The sequence below is a fragment of the Drosophila hydei genome, unplaced genomic scaffold, assembly GCF_003285905.1.
Source record: "Drosophila hydei strain 15085-1641.00,03,60 unplaced genomic scaffold, DhydRS2 tig00008124-arrow-arrow-pilon, whole genome shotgun sequence".
Classification (NCBI taxonomy): Eukaryota; Metazoa; Arthropoda; class Insecta; order Diptera; family Drosophilidae; genus Drosophila; species Drosophila hydei.
In genome coordinates, this window is record NW_022045834.1 from 1,783,770 (window position 1) to 1,810,004 (window position 26,235).

Sequence of the window (26,235 nt, forward strand, 5' to 3'; positions counted from 1 at the left end):
TTGACGCCGCAGTTGCCGTTATCGGCGTTTCTCTGTTTTTGTACTCATATCCCTCGACTCGACCACGCACTGTATGCTCGCCCATTGCCCATTGCCCGTTGCCCGTTCGAGCACATTGTGTTGCACACTTTTTGGCATTTGCCTTCCACACGCACGTTCCGCGTTCTCCATGTGCTTTTTGGCGGCGTCCCACATTCAATTCGCCTCGCATAAGCGCATGTTCCAAGCGCTCTCTCTCTCTCTCTCTCTCTCCCTCGTTCTGTCTAGCTCTCTCTGTCATTGCTCTCAGGCTGGCTTAAGCTCTCGCTCTCTCATGCTGTCGCTGTCGGCGTCGCTGGCGCTAGCGCTAGAAAACGCATTTGTCTGTCTCTGTTTTGGTCAGTCAGCAGTTGGCTTTCGTCGTGTTTGGTTCGCCTCTGGTAGAGCGCTCTAAACTCCTGAGAACAAATCTCAAACAGAATTGTCACAAAACAACCGTTAGCGTTTAGTGTGCCAAAAAGCGTTCGCTTGTTGCATTCGCCGCGAACCAAAAACAAATAAAAATAAATATAATTAAATAAAGTTAAAACCAAAAACAAAAGAGAAAGAGAAAGGATATAAGTATTTAAATTACTTTTCAATCTATAAAACAATTCCTAAAAAGTGTCAAGCTGAATACAAGAAGAAAAGCCAAAGTAAAATTGCGCCAAAAATTTCTGGATATTCTCATACACTTTTCAGCCGGAAAATTGCGATAAAAGTGTAAAGTGTTTAGTGCTAAAGATAATAATAATAGTTGCCTGCTGCATTGCAACTTTGATATCATCGAGTTTTGGCAACGTTTGCGTCAATTCGATTATTTAGTTTTTGGTCAATTTCCTTACACACAGCAGGCAATCAAAAAATTTGCCAAAATTCCGAAAAATCCGAGAAAAACACCAAAAACATCGACACGTACCGCATCGGCAACCGGTGGCGGTGGCGGAGGTGCTGGCGGCGGTGCCACCACCAGCACAAAGATGGCATCTAAAAGAAAAGCCTCGGTGTTGCTGCACAAGGTGAGTTTCCAACACCAGCTCAATCAGCTGACAAAAGCTGAGAATAAAAAAAAAAACAAATTGCGGAAATCAATTGGCAATTTCAGCAATGCAAATCTCCCATATTTTAATGAGTTCTTCTCTGAAATTTGCTCTTCCCTATAATACTACCAATAGAAGATAGTTCAATAACAATATTATTTGCTCGATTCTTGGAATATGTATTTATATTTCACAAATATATATTTTCTTTTCTTTTGAAATGCATTCGCTTTGCTCTGCACACTTTAAGCCTTCAAAGGCGCAACAGATTCGCCTTTGAAGAGCGAAGCGCAACATGTCCTTTTTTGTAATGATTGCCACGCTTGGTTCTGTAAAGTGTTAGATGATATTTATGTTTATGTTCTCTTTTATGATAGTAGAAATTATTGGAAATATATATTTTATATTATTTAGATAGAAGTTTGTTCGAATACATTTTGAATTGAACGAGTGCCAAATTACAATTCTGAATATCAAATGATAATTGTAAGATATTTATCTCACGTTCTTCTTATGGATATATAACTATTGTTATATGAAACAAGCTTGACTTATTAATAAGCTATTATCAGCTTCCACTCAAACTGCCTCAACTTAGTCCCAGATTTGTTAATCTGAACAAATGAATAATTATAAATTCCCATCATTTCTTTTTCTATATATTTTATTTAAATACTGATTTGTTTAATATGTCAAGGATTTTAATTTTTTATATAAATTTTAAATTATTTGCTTGCCCTTTAAATAGATATCAAGAAATAAAATTAAATTTACTATAGCTTAAAATTAGTGCACAAAATACCCATACAAATATGTTCTTATCTTGATATAATGCTGCCTTTTCATTAATCGAGATTTAGCCTCACTCCCACTGACCACACTCAGAGTTCACTGGGTCACTGCCCATAAAGGGAACTCACTTTGAACTCTAATTTTTGACGGAGCTTAATTGGCCAACATTTGCACTTTCACTTGATTTGCCCTCAGTGTTAGATAATCACATTATTTCAGATAAATAAACTCTAAACACATAAACTAAGCTTTCTATGGCATCATCATATTTTCTCACCTTATGTATTAGCTGTAATATTGCTACTTAAGCTAGCAGCACGCACCACGAACCACACGCCGCCCTCCCCCTCAGCTGCCTTCACTCTGAGACACATAGAAAATCAATTTAGGGCATTCTCACTAGAAAAACTCATTCGCTAGTTTGGTAGTTACCTGTGCCCTGCCTACCTTTTGTCTACCACAAAAAGAAGAAGATGAAATCGAAAAGAAATCATCGTAGACAGTTGCACAAAATATTACTAATACGCCGCGTGGGTAGAGCCGCAGCAGCAGCAGCAGCCGCATAAGAAAACCTGCTCATAATGCCGATTTGGATGAAATGGCGCCTAGACATGGGGGCACACACACTAATGATATACGAGTATGTATGCATGTGTTGGTGTGTGTATTGAGTATATAGAAGCGCGAAATGAGTTGGCGGGTGTGAGTGTATGTTTGCGTGTGTGTGTGTGATGGTTGTGGCAATGGGTGTCTGCAGCCCAAAAGCACTCACACCTCATACACATACACACACACATGCGCCCCTCTCTCCAAAGGGCGCACATTTTGCCCTGCACGGTAATTCATCAAATGACGAAGACGCGGGCAGTGGAACGAAGACGAAGGCGCTGCCAACGCCAAATGCCCGACGGGTTGCTATTGCAAAGAGAGGGTATTGTTGTTGTTGCTGCTGCTGGTGGAACTTGGGCGCCAGCGTTGCCGCCACAAAAGAAGTAAAGCTTCTTGAGCCAAATGCCGCGCTATGTGCCCGCCCCCGACTCCGCGACGCTCACCCAAAAATCTCCCGCAAACGATATATGTAACCCATACACACACACACACTCACACACATGCCCGCAAAGTCCAAAGACTGTCCAGCACCCAGTCAAGTTTCTATGGGGCTGCTTATGCGCTAACCTCAAGCGAGGGTATACCAACTATTCTAGATGCTTTGCGAGTGCGAAACACTTCGATTAAGTAGGGTATAGAAATGTGAGGGTATGAGAACAGTTGAAGTAAAAATGAGGATGACTTCAATACAAATATTGTATTGTAAAGCTAACTATAATATTTGAGATACAGCAATGATATATTTATGGATGTGAGTCGATGATTAAGATAACAGTTAGTCGATTTAGCCATGGTTTCTTATTGAATTTTTAGAAGTAATGAAAAAAATAAAAAGAAATTTATTTACTTCTCAATATTAAAATAAAACAACTATTATTTAATATTATAAACTATTTGCATATAATTTTTAAAAATAATTGCTTAAAATATTTGAAAAAAATTCTATGGAAAATACTTTCTTAATTCAAAGTTCTAAAATTATTTTAGATATTTTTGCAATTATTATAAGTCATTTGAATTTGTTGTTAGGGCATCTAAAATGCGTAACACCTATGAAAAAATGTTTTGCTTGTTTGTTTATTGCAAATATGGGTGGGCCAGGTTAGGGGGTGGGGCTTGGCTATGAAGGGGCTGCCAAGACGAGCCCCCAAACCCGTCCAGCAACAAAAGCATCGAATTTTGTACATAGTCAGCGGCATTTGTATATAAATAGTGGAGTGTGTGCGTGTTTGTGTGAGTGTGTGTTGGGGTGTGTGGGTCAAAGGCAACTTCAAGCCAAACGAGGGCAGGGACTGTAAAGGGATGTGTGTGAGGGCGTGTGCATGAGAAATGGAGTATGAGTGTGTGCGTGTGTGTGTGTGTGTGTGAGTGTATGGTCAAGCTTTGCGCTTAAGCGCACATAAGCCGCCGCAGGACATCGTGTCGAAAGCGTCTTTCGGTTTAATTTGTACCTAGCTAAATCGACACAAAACTTAAAGGCAGCAGGCAGAAGAGTTGCACCAAAATAACTTTCTGCAATCCACAAATGGAGTCAAAGTGCTGGGCCTACACTGAAAAAAATAACGCAGTTAATACAGCTTAAAAGTTGTTATTAAAAATTCCATTAAAATTATATTTATATATATTATCCAAATATGATTCACTCCAAGTTTTCTTGTGTCTTTTCTTTAATGTGCTAAGCCTGCTATAGGAATTCCATTCTTCACTGGGGAAAATGTGATTTTTTTGCTATTTTCTTTTCATTTCTATGAGTGTATCTTGCTATGCTGTTCAGCTGTAATCAAACATGATTTTGGTGACGCTGACGTTGCCAGGCGATTGGGTTTAGGGTTGGGCTCTCTTGAGCACCCCAGCTCACCAGTTTCGGGGTGGGGCGGGCACACAAACTTTGGATGCGAGCTGCAGCCTGATGGTTACACATCTCAGCATTAGTGTCGCAGGCAGGCAGACAACAACGTGCCAGGCGAATCGAAGCAGACGAGGGAACCAGTCAATGTCGTCGACAGGAGCCCGGACCAGGACCAAGACCAGGGACTAATACCCGGACCAGGACACGGGCACGAGCACGGGTACGGGCATGGGCAGCGTAGCCAGGAAGTGGGCGGGTATTGAAAGGCGAAGAAGTGGAAGGAGATATAGCAGGAGCTGCAGGTTTTGCGACAGCGTCTTTCGACTTCACTGTCTTGGGCCATTCTCCATCTTCCTTTCTCTAGTTTGGATAGATGTTACGGAAAATTGCTTACGGTTTTTTGCACACACCAATACCCACACACACACACACACACACATGGCTTCCACACATGAATAGATCAGGGACTTGGGGCTGGGAGGCTGCAGCGAGCATCACATCATACAAACAGACAAGTAAGACAGCCCAAGACCCTCATCTGCTCATCCAAAGCATCGAAAATAGAAATAGATGACAAGAAAACCGACGAAGACATTTGCCGAGTTACCTCCCAGGCAATGGGTAAGGGCGTCGAGCAAGAAGAAGACAATATCCCCTTCCAGAGATGAGGACGACTTTGGCTGAGGGCAAGCGACAAGCTCGACGGGTTACATTTTGGCTGATGCCACAGACACTGAGAGAATGAGTTGATACACTTGATGCAGGGGAGGGTGGCTGGCGCGCTTGAGAGGGTTGAGACTTTGTTTCTTGGGGCATACGAGCCGGCAGTCAGACATGATAGCCCTATAATTATGGCATCTATTCAAAGTCTGTGATTAACTTTTCAACTTTTCAAATTGAAGTTCACTAAAAATTGCAAATCTTGAATTTGTAAGTTTGTGAATTTAAGCGACTAAGTGAGCACTTCGATAACTTTTAATGAAAGTTATTATATGTCTTATCAAATGTAACATATCTTTGTGGTAACTATAATCTAAAAGATCTAAAACTTTCAAGCGAAGTAATATTTCTTATGAAGTGAGTCATATTTTTCTGATGGATATAATCTTAGCTTTAAGAACTTGGTCTGGAAATGTGTTCTGCTGGCATTCAAAAGACGATAGCAACTATCGATCATATTCCATTAATAATATTTTTTTATTTATTTAGGAATTATATTTACGTCTATAATTTTTTACCATAGTTAGCTAAGAATCTGTTGTTTCACAGACATATACATATGTCTATATATTGATATATATCGATAACAAAATATATCGACAATTTGAAAGGTTTCAACAATTGAAAATTAGATAATCCGCTAAATTCAAATATTTCGATGACATTCAACATATGTATAGAAATATAAATATCGATAACTCAGTATATCGATAAATATATATATATCGATCATAATCTCTAAGCATTTGTACTGGCAATTTATCAATGCTATTAACTGGTTTTCAGCATCACAACTCCATACCCATTCTCAAGACATGCTGTGCCATTTCTCCAGGTGTAGCTCAGCACTTGCTTCTGGGCTTGCCATAGAAGCTCCCCAATGCGCCCACGGCCATTCACACACGCACACACACCGAAACACATACATCCATATAAATAGCAGCCATCAGCTCAAAGTCCTTCCCACTCCTTAGCCCTCGAAACATATTCCCACTTTTATATAGAAAGCAGCAGCCGACTCCATGCTCACGAAAAACCTGCCAAGGAACGTCTTTACGTACTGTCAAGCGCAAAACAGACAAACCTAGGTGGCCCAGCACACCCACCCACATGCACACACACGCGCACACACACATTGGCAGCTGAACTGAACTCCATCTTGGCCAAAATGAAGGAGCTGCAGCTGTGGCAAGCAGAAATGTATTTCAGCTACAGCCACAATCAAAGTTGCTGCGAAAACTGAGTTAGAGGCGGGCACAGACTTAGCTCAGCCCCAGTCTTAATACGCACACACAGCCACACATACATTCTGAAATCCCACATCACAAAAAGCAAGCCCGACAAGCGACGCCGCCTCCAATACACACACACACACACACACACACACACAGCTCTCACACTCTTTCGGAGGCACACACAAAAACAATGCCAAAAGTTTCTACAGAGAGACAGAGGAAGAGAGCGAGAGGGAGAGAGAGAGGCAGGGCAGGGAGCTTGCATTGGGTTTTGAGCGTTGGAGGGGGCCAGCTACAGGCGCCTCACCTTGCTGCCAAGTTTGTTGGCTGTCTTGCCATGTTGCCAAGTCAAAGGCTCTATGCACTTGGGCGCTGCCCGCCTTTCCCATAGTTCGCTTCCAAATTCTATGCTACGCTTTTCATAGGCACAACCTCAGCCACACATGTGTGTGTATCTGTGTGCGTGTGTGTAAGTGTCTTCGACTTTGGCTTAGTATTTTTGGTTAATTTTCTTGCAGTTTTAGGTTACATTTTTGGCTTTTCCCCCGATGATGGCTGCCACAGCCTCCACCCACATTCAATCCACTGCCATGCCCTCCAGGCCTTTCACTTGTGAAAGACGTTTGCTTAAAAGCCACCACACCAACAATACACACACACACACACATGCACACACACTTGCCTTCGCATTTAGTTAGTTTGTGATGCTTTTTAGTGCCAGGCAGCGTACGAGACATCTTAAAGGGGTGCAGGAACACACACATGTGCCAGCTGGGTCGGGCTCAAGTCCTGCCCTGCCGTCCCTCTCTTTATCCTCTACCCCTGCCGTTTGCCACTGTCGCCAGCAGGCAGCATACAAATGAAACCCATGTCAGTTTTGTAGCAAGTTGTGCCCTGCACTGCACTCCCCCTGGCTCCCGATCAGCTTCTCTAACCGCTTTCTTGTGCCAGTGCTGCTTACCCTTCATTATACGTTCGTTTTTTGTGCGGTGCGGGGGCGTTGCAGGATTTAGCTGATGAGCTACGGGCCCAAAGCGTAGGCAAAGCCAACAAATTTTTATGCTTTCTGCCTTTGTGCGCTGTTCATCAGACGCATTTTACTTTTATTACGTCGCTCAACCAGGAACCCAGTCCACAACTTTTTTTTTAGCTTAATGAAAACGAAGAATCCCTTCCTCTTAAGCCTTATCCCCAGAGCAACGCCCAGCTAAAAGCTAAGGTTTATATATTAGTATATATAAAGAGAGTCCAGCCTTGGCCACACGATTGATGTGTAGCTGCTGCTGCACACACTTGAGGGCGTCACCAGCCCGAATGTCCTTCGCTTGCTAACCCAAACCAATTCACAACTTCTTGCCTCATCTAAAGCTTATTGCTAGCGACAGTGCGCGGACGTTGTCGCCCAACCTTCCGTCGCTTTTTCTTGGCACACAAAAGCAAGCTAAACCCCAAACCCAATCTAAACCCCTAGCACAAACATTCTGCCTGCCCCACCTTCAACTAATGGTCGCCCACTCGAATGCTCAAAACGCCAACACAAAACGATTCATCTTCTTGTGCTTTCAATCCCAAACCGAGCCACAGCCAGCTATTGGAGCCAACTTTTCGCTTAGCTAAAACGTTGGCCTTCATTGTTGAAGCTACGTTTTTTTCCTCTTGTCTGCCTCGCCCCCTTTTCCTTTTCCTCTCCGCTTTTTTCCTTTTTACTGTCTCCCTATTCCTTTGGCTGAGTTTTTGGCCAGAGGCCTTATCTTTGGGGCTTGAGCAACGTCTTCAATGCTGCCTGATGCTGATTCACAGCGATGCCTGATGCCTGTTACCCACCTCCAAGCAGCCACATCGTCTTGCCTTACAGTCCCTGGATAGCTGGCAACAGCAGCAGCAGCAACATAGAAAAAAAAAGGTTTCCGGTTGCGACTTCCTTTTCGACTACAGCTCACTGGTCCCCGCCTTTCACAGCTCGTCCGCTCGGACACCAGAAGCTCAACACACACAAATTAGAGAACTTTGCAGCCAACATTCCTCGAGGACTCTGGCAAGGCACAAAATATTGCAAAAAAAAAGAAATTATATTATTTATGTATACATATATATGAGTAAGTGAGATAATGAAGAGCATTCAGCAGCCAAAGGGTTGCAGAAAACTCCCATCTCTACTGCAAGCTTCTGCAGCAGAGGTGCCGCTTGGACTGTGATATCAATTGGCATAGCTACTAAGCAGTATTCATAATATAGATCCTTGAAGGGGGAAGGTATTATGAAAGTTACTCAAATTGCCGAGGGTTCCTAGCGTTCTTTTAAGACTAAGCTATCTTTTAGTATATCCTTATGCACATGAGGTGAAACTCGTACTACTAAAGATAGTTTGAGGGTTGTTAAGAATCTAGCCTAGGGTAATTCCTGTTCATTTGCCGTTGAGGATCTAGGAAAAAACTTCCATGGAATATTTTCGTAGAAGACCATTCGAAATATATTAAAACTCAATCAGAGCTTGTCGCGTCTCATCAAATATACAATTTACTTTTGCTTTAACACTTAAGTCACACCTACAGTTGGCAAGGGGCTGATGTTATATTCCCAGCTCGGGTTCAGCCTACAGCTAAATTAGCTATTGAGTGCCCCAGTTGCAACCCCTCCAAGCTCGCTATCTAAGTACCCCAGTACCTTCCATGCCCACTTCAATCTACTTGCGCCCACTATCAGCAAACTGCTAATGAAATACGCCACGTAGCGTGCGCCAGCAACTTTTCCCTGACTCTAGGGGTAGTTGTTGCTGTTGGATTCCTACGCCCTGCTATTGAATTACTCAAGCATCGCAGTAGTCAGCCTCGACGGCACCATCGTCGTCGTCGACGTTGTACTCATCGGACCCCAGCTCTGGCAACTAGCTCAAGTCAGCAACATTTCAGCGAGGACGCTGTCTTGTACCCTTTCAACGCTCTTGTGAAGCATGGGCGTAGACCACACTCACACCCAGCAAACAGCCCCCTTTTTAGAGCTCATCCAAAAAAAAAAACAAGAAATAAAATAGAAGGAAAATGGAAGGAATTTTTTTATTCTGCAGGCGCTTTAACAAGAATATGCGCTGTATTTTCTACTATGAAGTCGGCTATCGGACCTCTGCCTGCTGCCGGTTGCCAGCGGCCAAGGTGGTTGCCATTGGAGACAAACAATGGAATGAATTGGCAAATATTTATAGTTTAAATATTAATATGTGGCTGATATGGATAGATATATGTATATCCATGTGACCAGCTGAAGCAAATCATCAATTGACCTCGTTACAGAGGGAATTTTATGAAAATTTAATTTTTAATAATAATTTATGAGTTTATCGTCTTATCCTATTTCATATATCTAACATAGAATAAATTCTATTATATAATATTTTGTTATCGATTAATTTATAATTGCTATCGATACTTTAACAAATGCCTAACTTAACCTACGTAAAATCTCTTGGATATAATTTATATATATCTTCTATAATTCTTTGAAGCTCAACCATAGTCAACACTTTCGATATATTATCGATAACTGCTCTATACATTTATTTTTTTGACCACTGTATTGCCTCGCCTTGCCTGCTTTGACTGTTTTCTTTGATGCTGCCAGCTGCCCCTCACCCACGCCTGCTTCGCTCTCTTCCCCACACTCTCTCTTCCCTCTCTCTCTCTTTTTGTCTCCCTTCTATTACTTTTCCCCGCATTTTGTCATCTTCCTTGCCTTGTCCCATTGTTGTTACCCACACACAGATGACAGTTGGGATTGCTGCGAGTTCCCTGCCAAGCTAAAAGCAGCGTGAGCTAACCTAACCCTTCAGCAGCTGCCCGCTAGCCCACTGCCTGAGTGGATGGTTACCCTTGGTACGGTCACTGTCTGCCCCGTTTTGCTTACTTTGCCAGCGCAATTTTTATACAAAAATTTTCTTGCCCACCAACAGCTCCTTCCACTCGGCGCATAATTTTTTGGGGTGTGGATGAAAAGCTGGAACAGCGACAGGGACACGGGCAGGGCAGGGCAAGGCAAGAAACGGAACGTAACGTAACGGAAGGGCACCCTCGCAAAGAGTCACTTGGCTGTGGGGTGTTCTGGGGCAGGGGTTGCGGGCTTGCGGGCTTGCGACTAGAGTACTAGGGTACCGAGAGGACTAAAGGACTAGTTCACGCGGACGTCGTCCGCAACGCTTTTTATTAGTATATTTCAGATGCTTCGCGCTGCTGCTGTTCCATCCACTCCGCTGCCATGCACGGCCGCCCGGCCCCCCTTGGTGTCCTGCGCCAGCGTAGTCCTTGCTCATCAGTGTAGCTCATGCCTGCCCGGCTGCCCGCCTGTCCGCCTGCCTTGCGAGTTGCCTTTGCACGTTTGTCCATTTTAAGTTTGAGCTCAGCCCGTGGCACTCATCCGGCAGCGTCGAGTCCTTCAGCTGTACTGTACCCAGCCCCTCTCTATCCTTATATCTAGCAACCCCACGCTAGCTCCTCATTTATTTTGCACCCACGCCTGCCGGGCAAAGTTTGTCTTGCGTTCCGTTTGGGTTTTCATTTTTTAGATTATTCCTTGCCACTCGCTCCGTTCAACGATATTTCGTTCGTTTTTTTATTTCATTCCTGCTGCTCTGTTATCATCCTGGCCTCGGCTAACGAGCATGTTACTCCTTTCGTTGCCTTTCGCTTTTATTATTATGCTTTGGCGCACATTCCAGCATAGAGTGAAAAATAAAAAAAATATAAAACTTTTGTACCGCTGCAGCAACTCAAACCCCAAGCGCAACCCCAGCCCTAACCCCAACCCCAGCCATTATTTAACCCCTCCGTTGCCTGGCTACCGTGCCCAACGTTTCTCTGTGCTGCAAAAAGTTGCATGTCCGAGACTCGGTCTCAGGCTCAGACTCGGACTCGGACTCGGACTCCAACTCGGACTTGGACCCAGCCCGGTTGGGGGTCGCATATAAAATAATAACAACTAACTAAAAATCCCTACGCTTTAGCTGCAAAATCCTTTTGTTTTGCCAGCTTCTGCTCCTCCCTCGCTCGAATAAAAACCCTAAAAACTAGTCGCCAAAAAAAAAAAAAAACACACACAAAATAAAAAACGAGACTGCGGGGGCTTCGTGAAAAAAAAACACACACACAGAATCTGTTTGGCCCGCTCGAATTCAATGCAAAAGTTTCGCCTACAGTCAACATAAATTCTGTGCCCCTCGCGCTGCCTGGCTGGTAAAGTTTATCAGCATGAGACCCTGCCCAATCCGCCACACTGCAGCCAGCAAATGCACCAGCGACCCCGACCGCTTGTTTGTCTTACTTTTGACCTCTATAAACGTGGCGCCGGCGGAGGCGCTGGTGCAGCAGCCGATAATAATGAATTAGAAAGCAGGCAAAAAGCTGCAAGCCAGAATTATATGAAGTGCATGCGGGTGCTCAGAGATCAGCTGTATGAACTATAAACAGTGCTCTTGTAATGAACTTGACTAGTGTTTACGGCAAATGATACAAGCGCAGACTGAGGAGAATATGGCTAAAAAGATCTAATTGGCATATTACTAACTGCTCTTGATATGGCAAATATATTCTTTCTGTGTAATTAAAATATTGCATATTAATAATTTATTATAATATTAACAATTTATAAATATAATTTATATATATTTATGTACAATTAAGTAAATATATTATTTGAACAATTAAGCAATGAGAATTCTTGCTTAAGTCTAAGTAGAGCATTTGGACATTGCCGAAGGGCTGCTAGTTTTTAGCTATAATCTATATGGCAATAGGCCACATATAGCAAAACTATTTTATATTAATATGCATATATATGTCTATAATTCAAAGTTATATATAGTAGAAATTGTAATAAAAATTAGCAATTCTTTTCATCATATTTCATTTTCAAATTTTCTTGACATTTTTAAAACGTTTCTATATTATAAAAATATATACACAATATATTTAATTTTATTTTTAATTTGTATTCTTAGCAGAAACTAAGTTTTACGTTGTTTAATATATATTGTAAACATATATATTTCTTTTGTATTTTTTCTAAAATTCTACAATCATATTTTTGCTTATTAAGCGTATAAAATTTGAATTAATTTCAATCACAAATAAATATATCCATTTATTTTTAGAAAATTTTAAATATTTCTGAATAATAATATATTGAATGAAACTCAATATAAATCTAAAGCAAATGTGATGCCTTTTGAGATGTAACAAATTACATATATTTTATTCATTTTATTAATTTCTCAACATATTTAATGAAATAGTGCTAAGAATATTGAAACTCTTACATGTAGCTTGAGTATTTTAAATTTGTATATATGTGTGTATAGATGTCACTGTGATTTCTTCATGAATATATACTCATACATATATAGTGCTTATCCACAATAGATCTTTAACTACTTCTGAATGCTTGTACTATAACTCAACTAACCCATTTCAATTACTTCTAATCTCATTTCAGGTAAGCACTGACATTAGCCGCATATAAAAACAAATATACAATTTCCTTGAATTTCCTTTGCCTGCGTAAGTACAACAATTATTTTGGGCAGTTTGTGTTATTAACTGTTTCTTTGAAAACGGGTTTTGTTTTTGGTTTTGCTTTCTTTTGGCCTATTTATAGCGTCACGCTGAAAAATGCTCACAAAAACTTGGTACGTGGCGCACTTTATAAACGCATAAAGGCGCTCAAAATGAAATGAAAAATGTTCTCTCTCTTAGCGTAAGCAGCTTAAAATTAATTTACATGCAACTGGCAGAGCAGCGAGGTGGGTGAGTAAGAGAGAGACAGAGAGAGTGAGAGAGAGAGAGAGAGGGCCAGAGGACTACTGGTGAGAGTCGGGTGCAGTTGGTTTCTAGGCTCGGGGAGGCACGAAAAAATATCCAGTTGCAGTGGCATAGAATTATACATTTGCCGGCGGAAGTTGAAAGTGGCTGTCGCGTTGCACACTCACATACATACATTGGTTAGAAGGGTGGTCAGCATACCACCTAAGCCCCGATCCCAGCCATAGTGCCCCTTTGCACCCACCCACCCACGCACTTAATAATACGGTTTATTAGCGACATAAGCACATCCGAAGCTGGGCGCAGACATTTTAATTGGTAGGCGAGTGCATGGTAACATAAAAATTATAGTCGAGTGCAGCAGCATTAAGGGCTGCCAGCGAGAATGGGAGGGCACTGCTGCTGCACCCTGCAAACAGTGTCTGTCAGCCAGCCAGCCAGTCAGTCAGTCAGCCAGCCTGACTGGGGCGCTAGGCAGAAGGCAATTGAAATGTGGGATATACTCGTACTTCAATCATTGGCTGCCTTTGTCTCTAGTTAGTGTGAGTTGGCCCAGAGCTAGGGAGAGTGGGGGCGAAGGGCGCTCTCAGCTGAGTGTTAGGTGTTGCCTGAGGATGATGGGTGCAAGGGGCCGTTGTAGTTGCCACAAATTAAAAAAGTGCTGCATTTTTTAATCAAAGCGGCATTAAGAGCTCACAGATGCGGACGCAAATGCAGCTGCAGATAGGGCGCGTAACACAGCGCACCATAATTTGGGTATATTTATATATATATAAATATATATGTGATAAAATATTCCTTCAAAAGAAAAAATGATTTAAGCAAATTTAATTTTTTGCAAAAAGACTTCATTTTGATATCAGATTTATGAAATTTATCCCACATAAATTTTGACAAATATTAAACAGTTTCTTAAGCATTTATATCATAATTTTATACAGTTTCTATAATTTTTGCGATACTTCAAATGCCTACCGAATATCACAAGTTAAACTCAACAAATTTCTATAAATAGCATTGGCTTTACTTTTTAATACTTCTTGAAACTGTAGCATATTCTGCTGAATAGTATTCTATTGAGTAATATACATATAACATTTATGATATATTATATTATTATATAATATATTTTTGTATTATTATGAAAGTGTTTTCCTTGAGTTGTGTACAAACAAATAATTTAGTTTTTTAATATCAATTTTTTTTCCATCTGCAAATATCATAATCATTTATATATGATAAAGATCTCTATCTGTGGCTTACTATCTTTTTCTAACTCTCCATATCCTTCTATATATCTTACAAGTAGAGCTTAAAGACTTCTATATATATAGTTTCGCACTCTCCTTACTCTCTGACGGACTTCTTTAAGTTAGCTCTTCTTTTACTTTCAATTTCAGTTCTTAAAATATAGTTTTACTGTCTGCTCTCAGTGCCAGCACCTCTCTCTCTCTCTCTCTCACCTAAATGTCTGCAGATCTCTTCTCTTCGTATAACACCAGTCCATACCCAAACGAACGTCTGTAGCACAGTGTAATTTAGCGTCATTTTATGAGGAGCAGGCACACAGCCAAAGGTGGGTGGAGCGGGTAGTCTGTGGGATTCGTTCGTTCGTCTTGCCCATTTAAATGCGTCGAAATGTTGCGTTGAAGTTGCAGCTTAACATTTTTCGTGCCTCGTTGGAAGTTCTCGAAAAACAATTCCGTTGTTGGGTATTTCAAGTCGGAGGTTTTGCAGAAACAGCAACAGCAACAGAAACCAGGAACCCTTTTCACTCATTCGCTGTTGGCTGTTTGCCTGTTTGGCAGTTTGGCTGGCAGACGTATGAATTTTCCACATCCCTAAATCGCTAATCTGCTACGCATTTTTGTTGTGCCGCAGACCCTGCCGCCAGGCCCGGCTCAGAGGCAACCCCCTACGCCACACTTGTAATAATTTCGCTGTTTTTTTTGCCCACTTTACCCACCGCCCTCTGCACGCCTCTCTCCCACTCTCTGGCGTCCTGCTGCTGTTGCACCCAAGCGCAAATCGGCAACTTTTTAGCTGGAAAGTTTTGGCGGGTTTTTAGCTTGGGTTTCGATGCAGGGCTCAACACACAAACACACAAACACACGCACACACAGCCACACACCCACACATATGTGCGAGGGCGCGATAAGGCGTCAGAGAAATTGAAATTGTTACCGTTTGTGAAGGTTGCCGCCAACGCGAGACGCAGCCGACGCCAACGTCGACGACCCTGCCAGGCATATTATGAAGGTGTGTTAACCCACGTTCCGCCCCACCTCGAGGGAGCTGGAAAAAAGGAGAAGAAGAAGAGGAAAAAATGAAAAGGGACCAGCGAACGCAACTTTCGCCTCGGCGAAGGTTGTAAAACCGCCAGCGACGACATGGGAAATGGTAGGAAAATGTGAGGAAAATGGTGAAAATATGAAGGGAAAATGGGAAATGGAGCCGTTTCGAGCATTTTGTGCTCTGCCAACTTTCTGACGCGCGCGCTCGCAAAACTCAAGTGCGCTTCGGGGACGCGTGTTTGTTGTGCCAAGGGCTTGGGGTCTGAGGCGTAGGAGGTGCAGGAGGTGTGGCCGGGTCTGAGGCGTTGTTGATTATGATGGCACCGGCCATCAAATTGCGAACGGGGCGACAGCAGCAAGGATGTGGACTTTGGGTTTGGGCTTGCCTTTTGGCCTGGTCTGGCTTGGCTTGGCTTGGCTTCGCCTCGCTTGGCTTGGCTTTATTTCGGTGCGGACATCGAGTTAGTCAAGAGAGCAGTTGACTGACTCAGCATCGGGCGTAAATTGCATTTGAAAATGACTGGAAAATAAATTGGATTAAGGCTGAGCAAACGATGTCCTACACGAGCTATAATATCTAAAAAAGGAACAATATATATATTTATATATATTAACACTTTAGTTTAAGAACTTGTAAAATAGTTACGAGGGGAAACTTGCGAGAGTTGTATAAGCAGACATATGGGATTAGCTTTAACATCAATCATCAAGTGGGTAACCCATGAAGATACAGGTCTAATCTTCATGGGTTACCCACTTTCCAAGCCAGCTCTATATAGCCTCTATCAATCTATCAGTTACTTATATATCCTCTCTATATAGCCCTGCTGCTCTCATTAAAGTCCTTGCGGCATCCTCAGAAATAGTTGTTCTTTTTCATATTTTTTGCTCTCAATCCTCAATCTAAGCCCATCGAAATCTTACAATTTCTTTTCAGCCCATTTCCTCTGCAAGCCTTTGAAATGAGCATTCATAAAATTTCATAACATTTTGGTAGCGTCCACCACTTCACAAAAAAAGTTCAATTCGCTGATAAACCCCATCCTCGAAGCGGAGACGCCCAACCCTTTGCTGCCTGCCTCTACGGTTGCTGCGCTTTGTTAGCCAAAAAAAGTTTTCGCCCCCTTCCCAGCTGTTTGTTGTACTATCTAGCTGGGCTTCACGAAAAATAAAAAGGGGCGCACATTTTTACAAAAAAAAAATGTCGAAAGGAAGAAATATAAAAAATGTGAGCGAATATAGGCAAAGCGAAGAGAAAAACCCACGTGAAGCGATGCCAACAACAAAACGGTTGCCGCATCTTTTGGGATTTCTTGCCTCGTTTAAAAATCATTCAAGCAGCAGAGCAGACACAACCTAACTCTGTCCACACATATACACTCACTTGGAGAGACAGCAACACCCACAGACAGTGGCACAAATTGTGTCAAAAACGTTTGGCTTTAGGGAATGGGGACGGTTTGGTACGCGTTTTTTTTTTTTGGGTCCACCTCTAAAACGTTTGTTTGGTAGTCAGTCAGCTCTGGCCCGCCCCACTTTATTTTTATGTTTTTGCGCAGTAATTCGCCCCTTTATCTCCGCCCCTTGCAATCGCAACTTTGACGCCTAACGAAAGAGGCAGCAAATAATTCATCATTTTGCCTTCAGACTTTGGCTGAGCATTTCCTGTGCCACAACCCAGTTGGCTCTGCCACGCGGCTTTGGCTAAGATGTGCGCCTAAACTTGGCCCAGCAAACAGGATCCGAGCACCCACCCCACACCTCCACGCCTCACCTCAAAAACTGCCCCAGCGGGCAAAAAGACGAAAAAAATATTATTTGGAACGGTTTATCATCAATTTTATGTGTGCTTTTTCTTTTATTTCCTCTCTGTTTTTCTCAGTTTGCGCTTTGCTTTTAGTCCCTTTCTCACTGCTTTCCCTCCTCACCTGACCAGGGGCTTTGGCTCGACACAGCGTTATCTGGAGCTCTGGCAATGAGTAGTCTGCCCCTGCCAACTGGAGGCCACTCGCTGTGACTCTCGCCGTCTTTGGGAGTGAAAATCAACTGAAATTCGATTTGATTATGATTTGTTTCGATTGGAGCTGATGGTGGGGCGGAGATGCGGGTGGTTCAGGGGGGTCGTAGCTAGCGGATATTTCTAACCCTCACCCAGACCTAGCTTCAGATTGCAATGAGTTGAAGTCCATGACTCTTGCTGTGAAAGTTGAATTTGATTTTTCACATTGCTTAGCAAGTCGAAGAACCTATCATTTAATAGGATTTTCTAACGACTTTTTTTCTTCCAAAACTCTGTGGAGTGGGGCGAAAAGCGAGGTGGAAATAATAAATGGATATATATATATGCGAGTGTAGTTATTATATATAAAATATATATAAAGCTAAACGAAAACCTTTTTGATATAACCTAAAGAATTAGAAGAAATTAAAACTGAAGTTGAACAAAATATTATTATTTTATATGTCAAACAATATTTTTTATTTATTTATCGTATGGAAAAAAATGATGAAATATTTGACATATGTGTAATATTTTATTCCTGTAATTTGTTCACTTATTTTTCATCTTATTAATTCCTAAATACTCAATTAAATATCAAGAATAATCCCAATCCTATTCGAGCTTAGCGCCTGCACTATTTCCCCCATTATTTGCTTATATATTTGTTAACTTAATAAAAATAGAAATGTTTCATTTGCAAATAGCTTCTCTAAAGACATTTCACTATTATTTAATTTGTTATTTTTTACGAGCATAAATATTTGGTAGATTTCCATGATTTAATACCTGTTTTCTACGTAACATGCCACATACATATTTTATTTTATATATTTTGTTAGCTATTGTTTAGCTTTTATGAAAAACATTTATTGGTACGCGGGCTGGCAAAAAACTGTCAAAGGCAGCGCAACGCATCAATCAGCGGCAGCAAATGCGAGATCCAAAACAATGCACAAAATTAAAAAAAAAAAACAATTTTAAACACAAATACATTTTTATATGTATTTTCATTTTTTGTTATTTTTAATCATTTTTTAGATTTTGTTTAATTTCGCTGACGTATTTGTTATGATATTTTGGATGCAAATTTTTAGTTTGTTTAATATTTCAAGCGTTAAATATTTGATAGCACACACTCGCCGTACAATACAGTCAGCTTCATAAAGCAGCGTACGTATCAGCATTTTTGTTTTGAGAATCCATTCAAAATTTACATGTAAAGAAAAATTTGGAGTAAGCACAATAGAAATGAATTTAAAAAATTAAATATATATATATATATATATATATATATATATATATATATATATATATATATATATATATATATATATATATATATGTATATATATTGTATTTGCATATTCAAATAATTTTTTATACACACAAATAAATATACATATTTTATCAAATAGGTATACCATATAAAAAAGCAAAGAAAATAGCCGAAATACTGTTGCACACGTTGCGTATCCACGACGTAAGCGCACACATAAAATATGCATGTGGCAGGGGGCATAGAAAAATCAGCGCCACGCCCTGAGCCATATTCTATTTCAATTAAATCTTTTTTATATATTTATTTACGGGTATATATATATATATTTATATATATATTTTTTGCACATATTTTATAAAAAATTTCGCATTTTATTTAAATAACAAATATGCAATTTTTTGCCATGCTTATCGAATGCACAGAAATTGTACACTGAATGAAAAGAGAGAGCTAATGGGCAGAGTTATATATAAATAAAATCAGATATATAATCATTTATATTTTATGTGACTCATAAGCTTGAATTAACTTCAAATCAAGCTTGTTTTTAACTTCTAAAATTAAGAAAATTTCTAAATTCTGCTGAGATAATATATATAAACGTAATGCTTCAAGCTCAAAATATATTTTTTAGGCTTTTTTTTCAAAGATTTCTTTTAGTTTTGAAAATAATATTTCTCATTTTTTAAGAATATATATAAAAATATTAAGTAAATATAAGTATTTCGTTCTGAAAATATTTAACTTACCAAATATTTTTAAAATTAAAAAATATATTGTCTAAACATCTTCAAGAAATCTAAAGAAAAATATTTTTGGTAACAATTTTTTTAAAGAAATATTTTAAAAACTAATTTTATTTTAATCAGCTTAAATCTCAATCTTTTCTCTTAGTGTACCTCTTTCTTTTTTTCGAACTGATTTTTTAAACAAACTACTATGATTTTTTTCCAAAGCAAACTTTTAGCAATTAAATATTTTTATTAAATACTACACAAACGAATTGCGCATTTTTCCAATGGGTTTCTTTGCTCACATAACGGAAGGATTGCCGTGGCACGGCGCGCTTATTAAATGAAGCTGTAGAAGATGAGGTTTTGTGGCCAGCATAAACTGTGCGCTTATTGTTGAGACACTTGGCAGTCACTTGCTACGCTGCTTGTCAGTCGCTCGTTTTGCGTCTCATCTGTCAGCACTTTGGGGGCGGCAGGACGAGCAGGACATGCTACGAGTACTTGGCTTACTCGGACTCCTCGTGGAGTCTCTAACGCTGATTTGCGCTTTGGATTTGCATATGAATTCTCATCATGAAGTTTGATGTAGATGATGTTGTTGTTGCTGTTGTTGCTGACGACATTGCACTGCACAGTTAACTGAAATATATGGCACATGGGTGCCCCAACCCCAACGCTGCCCCTTCTACCTAGTTCCACCCTATTACACTTGACCAGATAGGCATTAAGCATACGCCGTGTGTGTGCGTGCCGTCGTTTTGAGCTTGCGAAAATATCATCACACTTTAGGCGTGAACAGGCAGCAACATCAGCAGCTAGACAATCGGGTGTTGGGTTCCTGGCACGAGCCAAAATGCAATGTTGCAGCAACAGCTATGCGATCAACGGCACTTTGTGTCTCATCTGCACTCTCTGTATGTGTGTGTATGTGCCTATGCATTTGTATATGTAAAGCTGTTCCCATTTCGTACGCCTCTTTATCATAATGCGCAGCTTTTGCCCTAGTCTGAGCGTTTAAACCAAATTTTGTGGCTTAGACACCTTATGATGTTTTCTTTTAATGTTTGACTTCATTTTGGCCGTAAACAATCAGCTCAATGAGGTGTGGCCAAACTATTTAAACGGCAAATGTCACACGCTTCTGGGGTTTTTAAACGCTATTTGAGGGAATAAATAGATATAAATGTTAAACAAACAGGACTTAATATAATAAAATATAATAAATATATTAATTACTAATAATATTGTTTTACAAATTTTAAGATTCCTCAGAACAGAAAGTAACAAAAATAAAAAATAAGATTTTAAAATAATTTTGAATATCTCGTATACTATGAAAAATGCATAGAAGAAAAATGTTTAACCATAAATTATACACATTTAATTCATTTAATATTGATTAATAATTTTGAACAAATTTAAAAGGAAACATTTTCTCTTGACTCTTGATTGAGCTCTTACAAGCTCACCCACTTCAACTTTATATAACATTTTGCTTGCCAACAAATCAACAACAGCTTAGGCACTAAGCATAGCTATTGCCAGCAATCCCTCAACGTATATTTCAACCTGCCACGCCCTACTTCACGAACATAACTATAAAAAAAAATGGAAGAGAAATGCCGCCTACTTGCTGCCAACGCATTTGCCTGCTTTTGGCTCCACACATTTTACGCATTTGCATTTGCATTTGCCAGTGCGGCAGTGCGCCCTTCGCTGCCCTTCGCGCCTAATGCATTGACTAACGGCACATTATGCGTACGCGCCGTATGAGTGATTTGTTGCAACAACAACAGCAGTGTAAAAAAAATAGAAAAATTAAAATGAATAGCAAAAACTCGCTTTTGCCACGTAAAAATAAAATGCAATTTTTGTTGCTGTCAGTCGTTAAAATTATTGCGAGAGCGCACCCGAAAGTGGGTGGCATTAACTGGCCCCGCAACCACCCACAAGCACTCACACTCTCAATGGGCGAGTGTGTGTGTATGTGTGTGTCGGTCGGCATTAATTGTGATGTCTGGCGTGGTCGGACGCTGAGGCTGATGAGTAAGTAGATTTCCTTGTATGCAGCTGCCTGACCAGAACCCCAAGCCCAAGCCCATCCCTAACCCCAGTCCCTTGCAGCCCACACATGTGCTGTTGCTGTTGTTGTTGCTGCTGTTGCCTACTTTTTGCACGCACTGTGGACTGAGTTATATGCGACTCGCGGCTTCTCCTTTTTTTTGTTGCGCCCACTTTTTTTGCTGCTTTACCTCATTGATAATAATGCCACCCCCTCGAGCCGCGCCTCGCGCCTCGCTTGGCATCGGCTGCAGTCGCGTGTTGAGCGCTTCGTTTGTTGCACGCGGCGTATGCGTAATATTTTTAAACACACTCACACACACGCCGATACACACGCAGTGATTGAATAGGGGCATCGTCCAGTGAGAGAGTCGTGTTGTGCGTGCAGCGCGAAAAAAGGACCAAAAAAGCTCCGCCTTAAAAATATGCGCGCACCAATTGCCATTTGTGTCTCGTGTGTTTTTTCTCTCTTTTTTGCACGCACAACGGCCCCCAAATGTGCGGCCTATATGTTGCACACAGTTGCTGTAAATGCAACAGCAACAAGAGTGAAAAATAAAAAGCTGCAGCTGACAAATGAAAAGTGCAAAAAGTGCGTAAAAATTGCAGACAACGCGCTCTGTCTGGAGCGCTTGTTGCTGCTGCTGCTGCTGCTGTTGTTTCTACAGTTGTTGTTGTGGCTTTTTTCTCCTTTTTTGTTGGCCAAGCTACGTTACTGGTCCATGGACCTTGGCCGAAACATATGGCAACAAAAACTTCACATACTTGTAGGCGTACTTCTTTTTTTGCTACCCTCGACTTTTTTACGTACCTCTCGCACAACAGCTGGTTTCGAGGGACTGCACAGGGGGGGGGGGGGCAGAGGGTGGGGGGGTAGGTGTTGCGGACTGCGGTTAAGTGGCCAAGCGAGGAGCCATGCAAAGTTGTTGCGGTTACGAAGGAAATGGGCCTCAATGTCTGATAATATTATGTTTCAATTTCTGTTTTGGAAGGGTGGAAAGTTCACATGAATACGTACGTCCATACATACATACGTACATGAATATTTATATAAAAGAGTGGGAGGCGGGGGCGGTAGCGGGGGCTTATCTCTGTGTGTGACGCGAAATTTGACTTGATGATTGAAATATTAATAATGTCTCCGGGGAGGAAACATATTAAGTTGAGTATTTATGCGCATAACAGCCAAATGAAATATGTCTTTGATTTTTATAATGAGAACAGCTATTTTATAGATTGCGTTTGGTAGAGCAATCAAATATTAAATAATAAAACAAGTGTCTGGTGTATATATGTGACAAGTAGTTGATATATTTGACATATGTTACAGCAAAAAGCAGGAAAAATGTTTAATATAGCAAAGCAAATAAGAACAGCTTGAGGACAATGCAGATGTGTTCAAATCATTCAAGTCTTTCAACTATTTTAAAGTTTATTATATATATATTTATATTATATATATTATATATATATATATTATATATATATATTTATATAATGCAAAAAATAAATTGAAAATGCAAGAAATGTAGCCCTACTAATTAATATTTGAATTACATTTTATGATTTGAAGTCAAAGATATTTAAAAAAATTTATGTTCACTTTGCACTTTTTATTGTTCGTATTGACTTTGCCCAATTTGTACTCAACGATAAAATACACTTTGGCCAACTTGTTGTTCGCTACTATATTTATTTGATACAGTCAATTAAGAACCTTTGAGATATTTCTTTAGTAATACCCTCGAACTGCAAGCGGCAGCTTAGCAAGATCAAGTCGATGCGCTCTGAGAGCGAAAGAACCAAGTGAGTGACAGAGAGAAAACGAAATTAATGACCGTAATCTTTTTATAAATAACAATACTCTTAGAAAACTAAATACATTATGCCAACTGCAACACTTAAAGTTGCAACATTAAGATTATATAAAAAAATACTCTTAGTGAACTCAGCTATAATTTATATATCAAATTATACATATATATTCTGATTCTCTCATACAAAAAAAAAATGTAAAAACAATATTTATTTACAGTTTAATTTATTTAACTAATAAACCAAATATTGCGCAAGTCTCTTTATCTCTCCATAATTTCCTCAGCTTCATTTGTAGCTTTCTGCTAAGTTGAGCTGAAATATTTTCACTGCCCCTGTCATCCAAATGAGGTCCCTTCTGCTTAGCCTAATCTTACGCATATAATTTTGCACCTAAATGTCACTGTATACACTGACCACTGACAACGACACATTGCACATACGCCACGTATGCGTCATTATAATTTTTTTCTTAGCCTTTTTTACAAGGATACAACCCACGCACGAGCACCATGCAAAGCCCGCGTTCTGGGAAACTTTACTGCTGCTGCTGCTGCTGCTGCTGTTTGTTGCATTGCAACTAAAAAGCGTTGGCGTTTGTATGCACACGCCCCTTCTAAATGGGTGTGTATGGGCGTGTGTGTGCGTGTGTGTGTAGTTTTCTACTCATTTTTATGTTTTATACTTGCCGCCAAGCGGAAAATGGACAAAGTGCAACAACAATTGGCGGCACAAAAAATGAAAATCAACAAGAAAGGGTAGAAAATTAATAAAAACCTATAGTAGTATGCCCTTAAAAATAATAAATAAATTAGTTTTTTTCATTTATTTATTTATTATTAATACATAAAAAATAATATAAAAATACCTTGAAAATAAATAGAAAAAAATGTTATCTATACATATAGTTTGAAACATTTTCTTCGTTTAAGATTTCAGAAAATTCGAAAAATTTTTAAATAATGTTAAGATAAAAAAATATTTAAAAATTTTACAAAAAATGGAATATATTTTTAGAGAAACATAAAAAGTCTATTAATCTCTATAAAAATAATCTCAATGAAAATCTGAAGGCAAAAATTTAAAAAGAAAAATAATATATATTTTATAAAAATAAAATATTATTTTTATATACTTCATTCCAATCTGAACTGCAAACAAGCTAAAATAGCTTTCATTCTCTGGCATAGAGTATTTGCTAAAACCCCGAAATGTGCTGCATATAATGGACGGTTTAGTGTGCACAGCTAGCCCCTTCATACAGTGCCCCATTCCACATGGGACCGATGTACACCAGGCCCCACTATACGCGCCTCCCTCCTATGCCGTCCCTCCGCGTTTCACTTTACATTTGATAGCATTGATGATGTTTTGGTTTACCATTTTTGACCCAAACGCCGGTCCATAGGCTACAGTTTATGCAGGCGACTTCTCCCACACACCCCTAAAAAATATACACAAAAAACTGCAAATATTTATATAAAAGGGCAGGCCACCCACCACCCGACGCGCTAATGTATATATTTTCAATATTTTTTTTCTATTTGCCAAAACAGCACGTGAGCAGCTAGCTTAAGTCGGGCGTGTAATTGTTTCAGCGTCGCATACTTTTGGGCGGCACTGTAACTAACGCTATATGCCACTCAATCACACAGCAACAATGGGTGAGCAGGGCGAGGGGATGTAACTACGCCTCTTTCATCCTCTCTCTCTCTCTCTTTATATCTTCCACTCACTCTCTTCCTTCTTTTTTGCTGGCACGCGAATATTATTTGCCCTGCTCCCCCATAAAGAATGCAAAAGTTTTTTCTGTTGTTCCACTCTTGTTTGGCGGCGCTTCACATTGAGTCCAACTAGGCAACGCCTGCAGCGCGCTTAGCCTTTGCTTTCGAGTGTACCGCACCTTGTCTGGCTGATTAGTTTATGATGTGGTCGGGCCAGACAGCAATGGGGGTTAGGTTTATGGGCTTTCGACTGGGATTGGATTGCATTTTTATGTTTCTAGTTGAAGGTTCCATGGCTTTCCTTCTCGACCACATGCAAAGTTCACTCGCTAATTTGAGTGAGCGCGGGGCGGGTGTGTGGTAAATGTCTGTTTTGTCAAGGAAGTTGTTAAGTGTTTAACATAATTTCAAGGTAACAAATTATATAGTTTCTATATATAGACACCATAGTAAGGTTAGGCTGTGTCGCTTTTTATTATTTTGAAAGGAAGACTTATGATGCTTGAGCTAAAAACTATTTTCTAGTTGCATTACAACTGAATATATGTATTTTATTTATATATTAATGTGTTCTAAAGTCTTTCTGTTAATTTTCAAGTTCTGCAAACACTTAGTTCACGTCTTTTTAGATGAGTAGCTGTACCAGATAGATCAATTGTGTAAGTGACCTTTGTCAGATAGTCTAATGGTTAACAACGAGTATCTGAAGCTCAATCTCAGCTCAGGAATTTATGTAGCTTTAAGTTTTAAGTGTTAGTTTAAGATATTAGTAATAATTATGATAATAATTATAGCTATTCAGGTTCTTATTAGCAGCATTCGACAACTTATAAATTGGCTAAGCCAACTTGGCTAAGCTTCTGCTTACTGCTGCCAGTTTGAGCTTGAATCATAATGCTGGTAGACAAGCTCAAGGCATTCTGAATATCCAACCCGAACAATGTCTTATAAAGCGAGGAAATTCAGGTTACCTAAAGGGAAACTTATCAGCTTCTGATATAAATATTAAATATTTTTTGGGTACCTAGATAAACCATACGATCGAAGTGCTTATCACTTGAGAGTGTCCTGCTTTTAAGCCCACTCTGATGATTCCTCTAGAACTGCGGTTTTTTACATTTTGTCATCGCTTTTACTTCTCCAAGCTGCAGCTTTGCCAGCTATTGATGTACTCTTGCCACATTTTATCTCTGTAAAAATATCATTTGTGAATTCGCATATTTTCAACGTTTCCATCAGCGCTTTGTAGCTGTCTACCTA

General features: G+C 40.0%; 1 protein-coding gene across 1 annotated transcript in view; it reads left to right on the plus strand.

Moving 5' to 3' along the window:
- Positions 1-674: 674 nt before the first annotated feature.
- LOC111600412 (glycine, alanine and asparagine-rich protein-like) overlaps positions 675-26,235 on the plus strand; it is a 34,129-nt gene continuing 8,568 nt past the window's right edge. Inside the window, exon 1 of the mRNA XM_023316492.2 lies at positions 675-1,037. Coding sequence (XP_023172260.2) covers positions 999-1,037 — 39 coding nt within the window. The 5' untranslated portion in view covers positions 675-998. The remainder of the gene's footprint in view (positions 1,038-26,235) is intronic.